At 38.5% G+C, this 15,451-nt stretch overlaps 1 protein-coding gene across 1 annotated transcript; it reads right to left on the reverse strand.

The window, feature by feature from the left end:
* Positions 1-200: 200 nt before the first annotated feature.
* On the reverse strand, positions 201-14,486 carry LOC113686124 (pancreatic secretory granule membrane major glycoprotein GP2). The gene is made up of 12 exons (XM_089198368.1): positions 14,070-14,486; positions 9,139-9,174; positions 8,809-8,844; positions 7,129-7,533; positions 6,677-6,727; positions 4,909-5,301; positions 4,655-4,690; positions 4,192-4,302; positions 3,656-3,685; positions 2,611-3,199; positions 1,784-2,103; positions 201-1,182 (listed from the first exon to the last, which is right to left on the reverse strand). The coding sequence occupies exons 1-12, from the start codon at positions 14,143-14,145 to the stop codon at positions 1,043-1,045; spliced, it is 2,223 nt and encodes a 740-aa protein (XP_089054494.1). The 5' UTR covers positions 14,146-14,486; the 3' UTR covers positions 201-1,042.
* Between the last annotated feature and the right edge of the window lie 965 nt (positions 14,487-15,451).

The following is a 15,451-nucleotide window of genomic DNA, read 5'->3' on the forward strand; positions in this document are numbered from 1 at the left end:
GAACCCTGGATGGAGAGAGACGCCGAAAGATTCTGGTCTGGAATTCCCGGGAAAGCAGACTTAATGACTTGGCCTGGCATCGCACTCAGACCCCTCTATTTGTAGTCACCGCCGTAATGTGATAAGTTCACTGCTTCTCGTGCAATTATCGATTGATAATAACACCCGATCTCATTCTTCTAGGAACAAAAAAATTAATCTTCACACGTAAAAAATTCCCTTTATTCTCTAATTCTACTTTCCGAAAAGTTACAGAATGCTGAGCTTGCACACCAGTGGCTACAGCGCCGGACGAGAACAAGAATCTAATAAGAGATGATAATAGAAAGTATATTTCTATGATGACGTCCTTGGTGAATTGCTTTTCAGTATGATCGTTAAATATTTGATATCAAACTAATGTTATAAAACCAGACAGTTCCCCTCTCCGTTGTTTTGACTCAGCTGAGATAAGTCTTTTTCATCGACAATCCATCAGAGATGAGCTTTTTTTTCCATTTCTCCCCGCACAGCAGGGAGTTTAGGATACTAGAATGTTGAATCGACAGGGGCTTACCTTAAAGACGGAATCCCCTTATCCGGGTCAATACTTTCCCTCCTAAGGTATTTCAAAGCTCTCCAGCTGTCGGAGATCCCAAGGGTTTCTCAAATTACCGATCCTGTTCGCTAACTTGGCTAAAGTTAACAACTCAGGTTTTGTCATTGTAAGTCGACTAAAAAAATCTAAACGAACAGTTAGATACGTTGAAAATTTAATCAGAATTGGCAGATAATAGATTAGAAGGCAATATGCCCTTCAGGGTATAGGATGTTTCATTCCGTATAGTGAATGTCGGGGAAGTCCTGAGTAATAAAATTGAACACAAACTTTAAATATCACAATAAGGATGAAGCTCATGTTAAAAGTATGGGTAAAATCGCTCTACATTTGACTAAAATCTCAAAAAAGAGAGAAATCCAAACGTATCTCTCTTCAATAGACGTTTGCAATTGATATCAAAGAAATAATAAAAAACAATCTGTGAACGAAAGGATGTTGAATCTAATGTGCTTTCACTTGCACGGGAGTGTAACCCTGATGAGCCCGCGATTTCTTGTACCACAGCATATATGACATTCCCATCATACATAGCACACTCGTCATGGTGGATGCAATGACAAAAGGACTGCTCTTCTCAGCAGCTGCAATAGTTAAATAGTTGACATACAGTCAGGTATAAATTAGAGAATTCATATATTAAACAAAAAAGGTTTCATTTGAAATTATTACCGCAAGCTCAATGGTCAAACGTCAAGCATGCGAGAGGATCAATTCTGACCTTCTGCGTACCGATTTCTGGCGCAAAGTTCTAAAGGAAAACATAAGCTCTGTCTCGCAAAAATAAGCGAAGGAAGATTTAAACGTTCATGGAAATCTATATAAGGAAACAAAAGTGGAGAAAAAGAAAGCACGAGACTTTTCTAGCACGAAGCTTATTCAGGTACGGGTAGCCTGAAGATTCACCATTCTGTTTTGAGTTTTACCAAAATGTTTATACGCTCTTAAAGCATCGTAGCTCTTTGGCTTGTGTAGTTGTGTGTTACTTGTGTGAGACAGCTTGGTTCTGACACTGAAAACACGCTACCTAGTCATTACAACTTTGGCACATGCGCAAATGTTTCAGAACGCCGTGTTATTACCACGTAGCTTTTGTATATTTTTTAAATAGCCAATCAAAGGCATAGATAGAAACAGTTTAAAAGCACCTAGATCGACTTGTCTTAATATTCTGTTCTACTTTACCTTTGATATTCATGTCGTGCACTTCCTCAACATCCTGTAGAACTGTCTCCTCGTTGATTTCATCCTTTCGCATGAACGGTCCTTGAGCCAATAGATACTCCTCGTCATTGTTTTCCTCGGTATACAGCGACCTCTTTTGTCTGTCAGACAGACAGCCCTGTGCACAGCGTGAATTAGGATCCTTTGCGTTGCATATCTTTACCTTGCAGTGCATGTACACAAATTCATGTTCGCCCAAGAATTTGAACGCTTCCAGGCTAAACTTTTTGTTTCTCTGATCGTCTGATGAAATGTATTCCACGGTTTCGTCTGTTGTACACCTGGAAAAAAAAGACAAGAAAGTTAGCAATTTGCAGACAACAACAAGTGATGACTTGTAGCGACGAAATGGGGTTCATTGTCATATAAATGCGGTTGAAATTACGGACTTATCAATATCATCACCTTAGAGGAGGAGGGAGGTGCGAAGGAACTTAGTGGGATCACATGTGGTTTTAGGGGGGAACAGACGGACGATCAGTCTTTGCCAACAAGGGGGAGGGGGGGGGGGGCTAAGAATATAACAGAGCCTTTTGGGATGATCAGGTAAATTGTATTCTGGACAAAACCTAGCCTCCCCCCCTTAACCCCCTTAACCCTAACCCCCCCTCCCCCCCGCCGCTTCGGCCATAAATAATTTATGGTCCTCTATCAATTTCCAAAGACATCATTAAGTATTAATTCGTCGTTGAAAATCGTTGAAATTTTGCGTGTGTAGACAAATACATGGCACCAAGTTTACTGCCTGTCAGTTGTGGATAAATCTTTAACACTAAACAGGTCCATACCCATCTTCGATGAACATGTATTTCAATGCAGGTTTATTGGGATCAGGATCAGGTGTAGCAAAGCATGTCTCTGCCATAATCTCAAGTTTCTCGTCGTCTGTGTCTACGCTGACCTTCACAAACAGACGCTCCCTTAATGTAACGGAAACTGGGAAGTCTTCCTTTCTGTAATTATTAACAAAATCGCTATTCGGGAATATATTCATTTCTAGGATGAATTGTCCAAATCCTTTCCTGGAGAAAATGATCTTCTTGCTCGTCACTTCCAGACCAACAGCGGACACGACTCCCGTGTTTGAGTAGTAACAGCTGAAAGGTATTTCCACTTCACGGACACGTGTGACTATCTGACCATTTTCAATCGGAATTTCCTCCACCTTGTTCTTGTAAATTACAAAATTCTTAGCGTGTCTGACTTTTGTGCCACATTTGGTCAATTCCGTTTGAAGAATAAAGCGATCGCCGGTTGGGTTCTCTATGGCTCTGCAGTTTACATCGGAAAGACGAATATGCTCCACATCTATGCCTTTGAGGAGGGTCTTTCGAATGCTAATTGTCATCTCGTTCTTTCCGCAAACGACGTTGACGCCTAGAAAATTTAACACATTGTCACTCCTCTCCAATATGAAAGCAAAACAGGGATTTTTGCTGAGATTTATCAATGAATTGTTTCTCTTGCAAGAACATAAATTAAAACAAATACTGAACACTCCTAGGATCCTCGTCATGTTTTGGGAGCGGCAACAATATGTAGACATTCATTTCCTGCCTAATCATTTTGGTCTTTACTAGAGACACTTTCTTTAGATTCACGTTTCTGATGATTCTTATTCTTCTCATAGAAGAGATCTATGCTTAATTCGCAGAGAGAGGGTAATTCCTCTACTCCCCGGAAGATGCAGGTTTTTGTTTATTTTTTAGTATAAAGAGATGGATGAAGCCGACCCGTGAGGAGTTAATGTAGTTGATCATCATCATAACGGTTTCATATCATGAGTGGAATGGGCAAAATTTGATAAATCGATAAAAATCAAAGACTTCTCACCTGAAGATGGTGGAGGTGGTTTTGTTGTATCTATGACAAATAAAACATTTCTCAGATTAGTAGACAAATTAACTATTATTGTTATAAGACAACCCTTCCTATTTCCCAAAAGTAAAGATCCCTTCATCGTTTTCTAGAATACCTAGGTGCTTCTGTGCTGAATATCATAACTGAATACACAATAGTCCACCATGGAAACATTCGTTTTTCTGTATGACCATAAAATACGTCAAAAGAAAGGGCATGGTGAACAGCGAAATATTTTGGCCGTTTTTCGGCTAACAGTTAACCCCATTGAGACTCCCAATTACTCGTCAGACGAATCAATTTTTCAGTTAGGATGCTATTCACAATGGTAACATTTATAGCCCTGGAGCTTACTTGAAAGGAAACATATCATTAACATATTATTAGCAGGGAAACAAGCGATTTTACTTCAGTCTTAATTTAGAACTTATCCGGAAAAACGAGCCGATCACAAGACATGGCCAAATGGTTATGAAGTTAATCATGGACAACTTAGTAAGTTTACTTACTTGTTGGCGATTCCGTTTCTGAAGTGGATGTTGGCAATTCCGTTTCTGAAGTGGATGTTGCCAATTCCCTTTCTGAAGTGGATGTTGGCGATTTCGTTTCTGAAGTGGATACTGAGAAAATAAAAATAAATGATTGTAACGATCGTTAAAATTATTCAACGTTAATGCTAACAAGGAGGAGGCTCAAACTGCCGGTCATGTTGGTTTTTAGTTGGTTCAGTTTCTTCAGGCGAGGAAAAAGGAGTAATACGCAAATCGAGAAGTTTCTGACCTTCTACCGTCATTTAATTTCTTTGAAATCTTTAATCCATTAGTCTGCTAATAATTAATTATCATTGTTTATTCACACGCAAACTGTCATTTATGCAGTGTTTCCAATCAAAATGTATCACAGAAATAAGGTTTTATTTTTCAGCAGGTCTTCATCATTGCACGCATTCATCAAGAGAAATATTTGACTTACCTTGGGTTGTTGGCTTTTCTGGGCCAGGAGTGGGTCCTGTGAAAAAGGATATGATCATATTAGAATATGTGCTTCTAATCGTTCCCGCAAACTTGTCACATGCATGTCCATCATTTGACGTTATTGTGATACCTATCCTATAACACTAATGTGGAAAAATTCGCAGGCGACGGCCTCCCACTGAGGCGAAAAAAGACTTACTTATCAAGAAATTTGGGTGGCATCTTTCAGAATGATAATATGTGTTTACTCACCCTCGCCATTGCCACAATAACGAAAGCTGCAGCCTACCATCGGGTCTTGTTTCAGGTAATAAATGAAAAATGTTCCACAGTTGCGCACTTTCACTCGAGTCTTCCAAAAGCAGCAGTTGTTTTTCCAGTGAAAGCAAACTGTTCTGGCAACTTCTCCTTCAGATGGGTCTTCTGGATGAGGACCCCGCAACCAGCCGGGAGCGTTCGTCCCGCAATGCTTGACGGGAACACATTTATCAGCCATCATGGTGCCTGCTTTGCCAGCAAAGCGATACCAAGCCTCTGGTACATTCAGAATGTCCATGTCACATTTAGCTCGTCTGGACCTGTTAAACCCTTGAGCGCGGCTCGGCCCCCTGAGGGTAATGTAGTCACCAGACAAACATGGATTCTCTTCAGGAGAGATAAAAAATACCATTGCAATCTACTCGTTCATTGAACCTTTCAACAACATGCGAACTGCGAGGCTCAGGGATCTTGTTTCACGTGATGATCAATCATTATCACTTAGAAGACAGTCATGATTCATCACCTGAGTATTTGGGTAGGGGGGGGGAGCGGGAGTTTGGTTGTGTCGCAAATTTACTTGATCCCCCCTTAAGACTCTGCAGTATTCTAAGATTCTCTCTTAGTGGAAGTCAATTTCATATAGTTTCTTCCTCCCCCCTTTAAACTCTGTCAAGACGACCGATCCCTCGGCTACTCCCTCTTAAAACCACGTCATCCCTCAAAATCCTCCGTTCCTCCTCCCTTTCCCCCCCTCCCCCCCAGCCTTAAAAGAACCTTAGAGCAAAATATATAGAAATTCTGCTATCAGGAATATGACCTGTGGAACATTTGTATGTTGATGTCCACATTATGACCAAAGGTGGCGTAAACTGCATTTCAATAATACAGTAACAACATTGTACCTCGCATGATATGATGTTGAAAAGCATTATAAATTGAAACTTAGTTTAGCTTATCAAAAAAACAATCCACATAAAGAAATCACAAATTTTTGCATAAGACCCTCATCGGATATTCTTAAAAAAAACTTTTGATTTGTAAATCACAAGTATATGTGAAGGTGGAGGCATCTTCTGTTATAAACTAAATCAGATTGCCCAAATTCAAAAGTAAGAAAATATTTGCGGCGAAATCGTCGAGGTAGGGGCAAACTTGCAGTGGGGTCATCCGTAGATCATGTAAAAGAAAGTTCCACAAACTAGCTCTGTTTGTACTCTTCAATTCGCAATTCTTTGCTTATGTTAACCCTTTCTACCCTAACATCAGTATGTATTTTCTCCATACTGGTCTCCATATATTTCGTAAGGTGTTGACAAGGAGAATTTGTTTAAAAACCAAGAGCTGCTTTAGTTAATGATCATTCTTTTATTCTCATGACCTTAATGTGTGATTGAGGGTTAGATATTGTAAGGAGAAATTAGATGCTAGTCACTCTCAGTGATTAAAGGGTTAAACCTATTTTTTGTGAATTCGGGATACCTAGTGGCGTAATGGTTGATGCGCTGGACGCCCGGTAAAGAAGTCTGGGTGCGAGACCTAGCCGGGTCAATGTGTTGTGTTCTTTGACAAGACACTTTACTGTCACAGCGCTTCTCTCCAACGAGGAGCATAAATGGGTACTGGTGAACTGTCAGGGAAGCCTGGTGAGGAGTAGTTATGCTCCTAGTCGCTTAATGCTACATGGAAACCAGGATAAAGTTCGGCCGGGTGGGGCACTGAGCTCGAGTAACGTCTTTTTTTTTTACCCTGGTGAACTTACCTCTCTCCTTTTTAGCTTCACGTTTGCATACTTCATAACGCGACACTTGTCCTAAAAAGTGACAGAAGAAATTCACAACAGTTTAAAAAACTGATACTCCGATGAAGAATGGGGCAGTGTCGTGGCCAGTTCAACAAACGGAATCATTCTTTTGGCGCAAAAATAGGCGCGGACATTTGAAGCTCTTACCGCCCTACAAAAAGAGTCCTCTATCACACAAATATCGTTAAATAGTAATCTTTGCTCTTGCGTAAGGAACACACGTTTCTTCTCTATGACTGCGCGAATATGAGTCCATCAAGACGCTCTTTTACACTACACTGCAAAACAGGAATGTAGAGCGGCTTTTCTTCAAATAATAACGGAAATAAAAAAAATTGTCATTGGTTTTACTTTCCTAGCCACCATCTAAAAAGGATTATCTTCACGAGTAATTGTTGTTTTAAACTCACCAGTTCCATTTCTGGATCCATTCCCGCAATACCGCAGAAAATTCATGGGAGGATCTCTGAACTTGTACACAAAAAATCCACGGCAGTTCTTGACCTTGATCTCGTTTTTGTAATAGCAGCATTTCCCTAACCAGTTGAAGCAGACTGACCTGGTAGAAATTCCCTCAGCCGCTTTGGGATGACCACCGTACAACCAACCTGGGGCCTCGGCACCGCATCGCATCGTCTCAACGCAATGAGTTGGCATGGCTGTGCCCGCCGACCCATTGAATCGATACCAAGTGTCATATTTCACTCTGTCCCATGACATTAGGTCACATTTAGGCTGGTCATAGGTGATAAATCCTTCAGCTCGATCAGGGCTGTTCAATATTTTGTAGTTGCACCTATTACACGGATCGGGATCTGAAATGACATCAAATGTCATTCAACTCGCTTAATTTAATATAAAGATACAACTGGGTGTGACTTAGAATACTTAAATTGTAATAGTGTCGTTTGATCGTACGGGTGAGTGTAGTCCTGAGAAGGACTGTTGTTGGTAGTGGTGACTGACGTTTCGACAACCTGAGCGGAAGTCATCATCAGAGTCAAGTGAAAGGTTGTTGTCAGTCGAATGTACTTAGTCCGGTTTGTGTACACTGATTGGTCAGTTTTGCCGTGATGTTATTGGCTTTAAGACTCAAGTGGCGTAGGTCAGTTGTGATTGGTCGGTTTGGATCCGTTATAGAAGTTAGGTCGTTCTGTTCGGTTCGTTTGTAATGTTAATGTCGTGGATGAGTCGTTTGTATGGTGTCGGTAGTGGTTGACACCTGTTGAGGTGAGTCTGTTCCAAGTTAGTAAACCAGCTTTCCAGGGTCAGTCGTTGAAAGTAGTTGGTGCTGTAGGTTAGGCATTGCGCAGAGTCCCAGAGTCCCACACTACGTCAGTTACTGACTAATATCAAAGACAGAGACGAACCGTGGAACAGACAAGGAGCAGTATATAAGATCAATTGCTCCGACTGCCACGCCTCCTACATCGGTGAGACTGGCAGAAACCTCGCAACTAGACTGACTGAACACAAATGAGCGACGAAGAAAGGCGATGTCAACAATCACATTGCTGAACATCACCGACGTACGAACCACACTATTGACTGGTAGCGCGCGCTTTCTCTTGGTCCTATCATATTTCCTTTATGGCGAACGTGAGGTCAATGAAAAGTTCATAAAATCGCGACTAAGTTATTTACCAAAATAAAACAGGAGTGAGACATTATTTAGACGCAAAGTTCACAACGGATTTTATGTGATGTAAATGAAAAAAATAAGGTTCTTGAAATGGTTTGCCTTCATCAAATAACACATGGCTTCGTAACTCAGTTGTAGATAGCGCCAAACTGGTATCTGGAGGGCCTGGGTTCAAATCACGTCGAAGCCTGATTTTTTTTCCTCAGGCATTGGACGGGTCTATTCTGCTCTTTGAAGGCGTGGATGAGCTTGAGATCAGATTTCTTTTAAAAATCATTTTTCCACACAAAAGGATCGTACATCAATGCCTAGAAGTCCTTTGTGTTCAGATATGAAAGTTTTATTATTTTTATTATTATTATTATTATTATCATCATCATCATCATCATTATTGTTATTATTATTAGTATTATCATTATAATTATTATTTGTGTTGGCTTGAACATACCTTTAGCGTCACATAATCCAGGACAGGACCTTTGTCCTAAAAAAAAGTGGTAAAAGAAATAACACAGCAATTTACAAATCTGACAATCCAATGATGAATGAGATTTTATAACAGGGTAGTTTCATAGTCAGTATCGAAAATAATCCAGGATTACTTAGGTTTTGTTTTGTTCCAATTTTATTGTCGTTCTCAAAAAACACCAAAAAACAAAAAACAAAAATTAGATATTAAACTTAAATTATTATTATAATAATATTATTATTATTATTTTCATTATTATCATGATCATTATTATCATTATAATTATTATTTGTGTTGGATTGAACTTACCTTTAGCGTCACATGATCCATGACTGGACTTTTGTCCTGAAAAAGAATGATAAAAGAAATAACACAGCATTTTAGAAATCTGACAATCTAATGATGAATGAGTTTTTATAACAGGGTAGTTTCATATTGAGTATCGAAAATAATCCAGAATTACTCAGGTTTTGTTTTACTCCAATTTTATTGTTGGTCTCCAAAAAAAAATATTTAAAAAATCAAACAAAGAAAAAAATACTCATATTATCCTCCTCACCAACAAGATGCAAAGCTTATATCAAAGTTTATCAAAGCTTATCAAGGCTTATCAAAGCTTATACCAAAGCTTATATCAATGCAAATTTTTTTCCGTGGGTTCTCCTTGGTCTTTTCATTAGAAATTTCAACTAAATCACTGAATAGAAGTGATGAATCATAGCTCTGCCGAGATTGCTTCAATTTTGTGTTACTCAGATTTTACTGTTAGTCTCAAGATAAAATTTAAAAAAAAAACTCCCTTTTTCCTCTCTTCATCAATGAGATGCGAAGCTTACTTCAATAAAAATTTGGTTACTCGTGTTTTCCCCCATTTCTGGTAGCCTTGCGTTTTCTTGACTGAGTTCTCATTGCTCCCTGTCGATATTCATTCTGTTCTGGTTGGAAAATCAACGACTTCTTTGGGTTTTGTTTTAAGAGATTCAAACTGCGAAAAGCTCTCTTTTGGCCGACACCAAATGCTTAATTGAAAGCACATATATAAGATTAGGAGCAGTATATATGTAGAAAAATGGGTCAAATGTACGTAGCCGAACGCAAATGACATTGAAATACACGACTAACTCATAAAGAAATGCGAGTCGAGAGGAGACATCTCACCAAACTTATCCACTTAAAGTAGACAAAATGGCCTCTTCAACCAGTGAAAAACAGTGTAACTTTCATTCAAATGCCAGGCCAAGAGGGCTTATTTTCATGCAAATAGTAAGTACTCACTGATTGAGTGGGAGGGCCGAACGGGAAAAACAGTTGGCTCAAAGTCAACACACACACGTCCGTGCGTCATAACCAAGAATAATGTAATATAATTAAAAACAATGGAAACCCTTGCTTTGCTTTTTCGAGTCAGTATAAGGAACTCACGATTCATCGAAAAACGCAACATTGTGTAACAAAGCCGTGTGAACCGGCCCAAGTACGAACTTTCACACGTCAAGTTTCACTGCGGTTTTCTATGGGATTGCGCGCGCGGGGCCGTACGGGTCGTATAATAAAAGATTTGTAGTGTTGCCTTATGGAGGGAATTTACGAATACAGCGCTGAATTTTCTGCTAGAACTGCTAGAAGAATATTGCATACAGTTTCATGTACCGAGTAGCGAGGCGGAGGCTGACTAAAAAATTCAAGAAAAACCAAAATACTAAAAATCTTGACAAAAAGCAAACAAAACATACTTGGAAGGGAAGAAGACGCAAAAAAACATGCAAAGGTTTCATCCCGGAAAATTTCAGAACTAAGTCTTGGTTTGCGGTGGCTTTATTCGTGCTTTACATTTGCTAATGAGTTACAGCGAGATAATAGAAGGGAAACAGTGTTATTGACATCGATATGAATGAAATGCTTCCCTCTGATGACATTAACCGACTTTGACCACGCCTCAAACAGAAAAATGAACTGTTCTGGAAGATGAGACTCTCAATTGGGTGATGGCTTTTGCGACTAACGGTTAAAAGTTTGGCCATTTTCCTGCTAGCAGCTAATTTCTCACAGTTGCGATTAAAAGAGAAGCATTTTACGGTTAACTTCTTTACGACGAACGGTTCTAATTTGTCAATTCTTACGCCTAACTACATTCTTAATTTTTTAGCCGTTTTACGGCAAGTAAAATTGAGAAATGCAAAAGAGCACAGCAGTGATTCCATATGACGAGTTTAGTTCAATTGCTCCAAACTCACATTGGCATCAAAAACGGCAACACAGAACTTTCAGCAATATTTCCATTTATAAGGTTATTTTGTGAATGCGTCGCGCAACAACGAAATGACACAGATAGGCCGTTGTCATGCCGAGTAATTCCAGTTGCTAAACTAAATAGTTTTGAATATCTTGCTCCTAACATAAATACAAATTTATTTTCTAATTGCTCTAGCATGGCAAAATGAAATATAATAGATTTTTCCATGCCGCTGTTCTGTCTTATGAAATATAAATAGAGAGTGCCCCTGAGGAAAAATAGTTTTCATTTCTTTTTGTTTTGTCATGTAAAACACCTCTCTCGAATTTTTTAATCATTCACTCAGTTTCTGTTTTAGCCATGAGATAAATGTAGTATAAAAGCGAAAAAACTATAAGGACAAGTTTGTCATTGCCTCAATTCGATATTCCCAGAAACTGAAAATGAAAGAGCCTGCAATTATGACAAACCGGAAAAAATGCATTTCTTTTGTTAGAAGGCTCCACGTTACAAAGCCGATGTTTTGTCGATTTCTCTGTCGGAACATTCTGCGGATTATTGCTGGTGCAATACTAGAAAAGGTCCAGCGACAGGTTTACACGACTCCTCCACCCTACTCAACAGTAAAAATGTGTGTTAACTTTTCATTCTAGGTTTTCCGCTTTTTGTCCTTTTTCGCTCAATGTTTGTTTCGGAGAACAAAGAAGGTCATTTTCATAATAGCTTACTGTACAGACGGCAACCCGTAACCTTGACAACCACCATTGTCTTTATGCAAAATGAGTCAACTTTAAGTCTCAAAATGAATTACATATGCCGGCTAAATTTATGTGCGCTTTCATGCATTCGGCTGTTGTGGGATGCACAGGGAAACATGTCGTGACCTAGTGAAAAAAAAAACCTTTCTTTAAGTATCTTGCTGGTGCAATACTAGAAAAGGTCCAGCGACAGGTTTACACGACTCCTCCACCCTACTCTGTGTGACAGCGTTTTTAAAAACTGATTGTATCAAAGCGGAAAGTCATGGCGCACTGACATGTAGAGATGAAGTCCATGTTAGATGAAGATATGAAAGAATGAAGTAAAAAATTAAAGTCGGAATGATTGTTTTCGACAATTCAAGTGTATTTCCGAGGTTTCGCTAGCTCACGTGTTAACACGTTCTAAGATGCGTCGGAAAACTTTGCTAGGATTCGTGCATTTTGTCGTTAATGCGGTTCGTTTGAGGTCAATGCTATCATCATTGACGTCAATGTACTTGTCAATGAGGCGTTTCAAAGTTCAAATTTGCAAACACCTCTTTAACATGATAACATATGCTACTGAGGGATAATAAAACGGACCTTTTCAAACTGCGTCGCATACCTGGAAAGCGATCACAAAAGCGCATCACATAAAACAAACATTATACTAAGGGGCATTCGTACCAATCTTAAATATGGTCGAACTTTGATTATTCGGACTTGAAGGGTCTCGGCTTAATGCTCCGGATAATCGAAATATAAGTATAAGTGTACGTAGGTAATGGGGCCAGAAAAGCAATTCCGGACAATCGAAACATCCGGATAATCGAGAGTTTAGAGAGTCGAAAATATGAACATACGTAGGTCATGAGATCAGAGAATCGAAAATCCGGACAATTGAGGATTGGATAATCGAGATTTAAATCGGGACTGAAATATTTGTGTCTACTGTAAACAGTTTATTGATCCTTCTCACTGTATGGTAATGCAATAAAATCTAAAAAGGCACGGTGAAAAACTAAGTGATGTCTTTTTTTCGGCAGATAACAGTTTCTTGGCATGTCAAGCTTGCTTTAATGATCTCTCTCTCAGAAAAAATAAAAATATAAAACATCGGTTGCAAATCTTTGTCTTCAATTGCATTTAAAGTTATAAGTTTTTCACCGAGTTAAAACATTTCTTTAGCACTTAAAATTTAGAGCAGTTTGAGTAGGAAATTAACTTTGTCAAACAGATCAAATTTATAAGTCTTCAACCTCTGATTTGAGGGGTAACAAGGAAATTTTGTTGTCGACATCATCAATAATAAAGCGCTCGAAATTGCCCAGTTCTTGACGTCTAGAAACTCATGACCACCCTTGTGCAAAGAAATGTGCGTGACCTTCATGAATATTTATTTTGCGCGATTTTATTTCCATCCACGGAGCAAAACTTTTTTCACCATTAGAGAAAAAAAATCAAGTATCATTCACTGTAGATGATTACTTTTTTTTGGTATTATTTCTTTTTATTTGTTTGATTTGTTTTTTTTTTGTTGTTGTTGTTTTTTTGCAAACTGGGGTTAGAACTTTAAACCATGGCACAGGGTTATCGTCAACACTGATAATTCAAAATCAATTCGATCTTTATAAGCAGATTATTACATTCAACATTTTCAATGTCAGATTTCTTGGTTACTTCCTATTTTGCCAGGCAATTTTTTACAATTTCCAAGGTTCGCCATTTTTAAATGGACGTCTTAAAGTTATCGCTTTGTATGTTTTTTTAAAATGCGGTAAAAGTGTTCTTTTACATGAATTAATGGACATCAAACGCGACTTGTCTGTTTGAACTGATATCGTTTCTTCTCGATAATTGCCCGATTTACTTAATAAGACGTTAAGAAAGTGAATAAAATTTGAAAGAAGTATGATTTAGGGTAGATTTTGGGCCAATTTTTATTGAGGAATCTAACACATATTCTCGTTTAGACCCTACATTAGAAAATTATTGACGACTCATTAGAAGGCCTCGTGTAATATGCTAGATACTTCCTGCACTATAATCCTTAATTAGACATCAGCTACTTCCAGGTTTCTCCTATTACGGTTTTATTGGCGAAAAAGTAGCAGTTTTAATATTTACTCTCGATTGTGTACAGCTTGTTCACAACCTAACACTTATCAGCCAAAACAGTCGCAATTAATCCGTCCAAGAACCTAACAAAACTATTAATTAAGAATCAAAGAAAAGAGACTACTAACATTATAAGAATCAATGCTCACCTGTATAGCTCGTTTCCAAGCCGCTACAACTGAAAATAAATGCACTGTAAACTAGGACGATGATAGCCAGTTCCATCTTTCTAACCTTGTCTTCTTAACTTTCAGCGCGTTCTGTGCATGTTCACCAGCTCGGAACTGAAGCAATTAGGACAACCCGGAAAATTTGCCACCTTTCTTACGAATTTTCCGCTTTGCTCAGAACGGGTTCTATTTTTTCCTGTTTCAATGGTGTTTGTATACAAAGAGGTCTTCTTGCATAATATCTGAGCCTACTGTGTCGACAATTCTAGTTGCTTATTACTTTTTACACCACTACTGTCAGTTTCAAGGCGTTTACCAGCGCAGTGAACACGAAACAAATATCAATTTGCGAAACAGCCATAAACGCAGTTTATTTGTGAAGGGTTCTCTAAAGACGTAAACGGAAAATTTTACAGGTGATCGTGGTTACGATTAGACAGGTTTCTGACCAGTTTAAGTTGTTTGTTCGTTCGAGTTTAAAAGGTTCATTAAAGGTCGTTCTAAATGAATTATAATTTACAAAGCAATCATGGTAAATCAGAATAATCATGTGGTGGTTTGTGACCACAAACCGCGTTAATTCAAACGTGCGAGAGTATGAAATAGTTTGAGACAACACATATGCCTTTCTATTAATGAGTATATGCAGTAAGTTTTTGATTATTGACAGCGCAGTGAACTTCGAGAATTGCCAAGTAAAAAAATTAATCTCAACGTTTGAATAACCGACCCTTCTGTGGTTTAGGTTTTGAAATACCTCAACCAAAGAGGGAACAAGCGTCCTCGTTGTCGAAAAAAAAAAAGCAAAACAAAACAACTTCCCATTAGCCCTTTGAAATTTCCGAAAAATCAAGGTTGATTTTTAAAGAGTGAAGGGTGCTGTAGCAGAATGAGTTCTACACCAATCATTTACTGAGTGACGTAACGTGGAAGACCGATTGAAAGTTATTAAAATGTTTGTCTTTAATCCTGAAATACCACGTTCTGATACATTGAGTTAACGACGTAACAGAAGATAAATTTGTTTTTTACCTACGTCCAGCCGGCATCCATAGATACAGTCTGTACACAGACACTTCCAGATGCGGGTAAAAGTCAAGCAATTTGCGTAAAAGCGATCAACAAACATCACGTATACAGTATGATATACAAATCGTATTAGGCTACCGCTCATCTTATTTTTTATGGGAGTGTTTTGCCTGGTTCAAAGGAACATTGCAAGATGCAGATGTAAGAAAGAGATCACTCAATTACAAGAAAATAAATAAGGAAATAAATCAAATATCGCAATCGACAAAGGTGATGAGGTTGGGCTAAAATTTCAAGACCAATGAAGCAACATAACGTAATTTTCTTAACCT

Source organism: Pocillopora damicornis, chromosome 2 (genome assembly GCF_964200805.1).
Source record: "Pocillopora damicornis chromosome 2, jaPocDami1.2, whole genome shotgun sequence".
NCBI classification, from domain to species: Eukaryota; Metazoa; Cnidaria; class Anthozoa; order Scleractinia; family Pocilloporidae; genus Pocillopora; species Pocillopora damicornis.

Coding starts and splice junctions, on each gene's coding strand:
- LOC113686124 (XM_089198368.1), bottom strand. CDS start 14,145: ATGGAACTGGCTATCATCGTCCTAGTTTACAGTGCATTTATTTTCAGT. Junction 9,175..14,069: donor CTTGGAAACGAGCTATACAG/GTGAGCATTGAT, acceptor ATTCTTTTTCAG/GACAAAAGTCCAGTCATGGA. Junction 8,845..9,138: donor TGGATCATGTGACGCTAAAG/GTAAGTTCAATC, acceptor ACTTTTTTTTAG/GACAAAGGTCCTGTCCTGGA.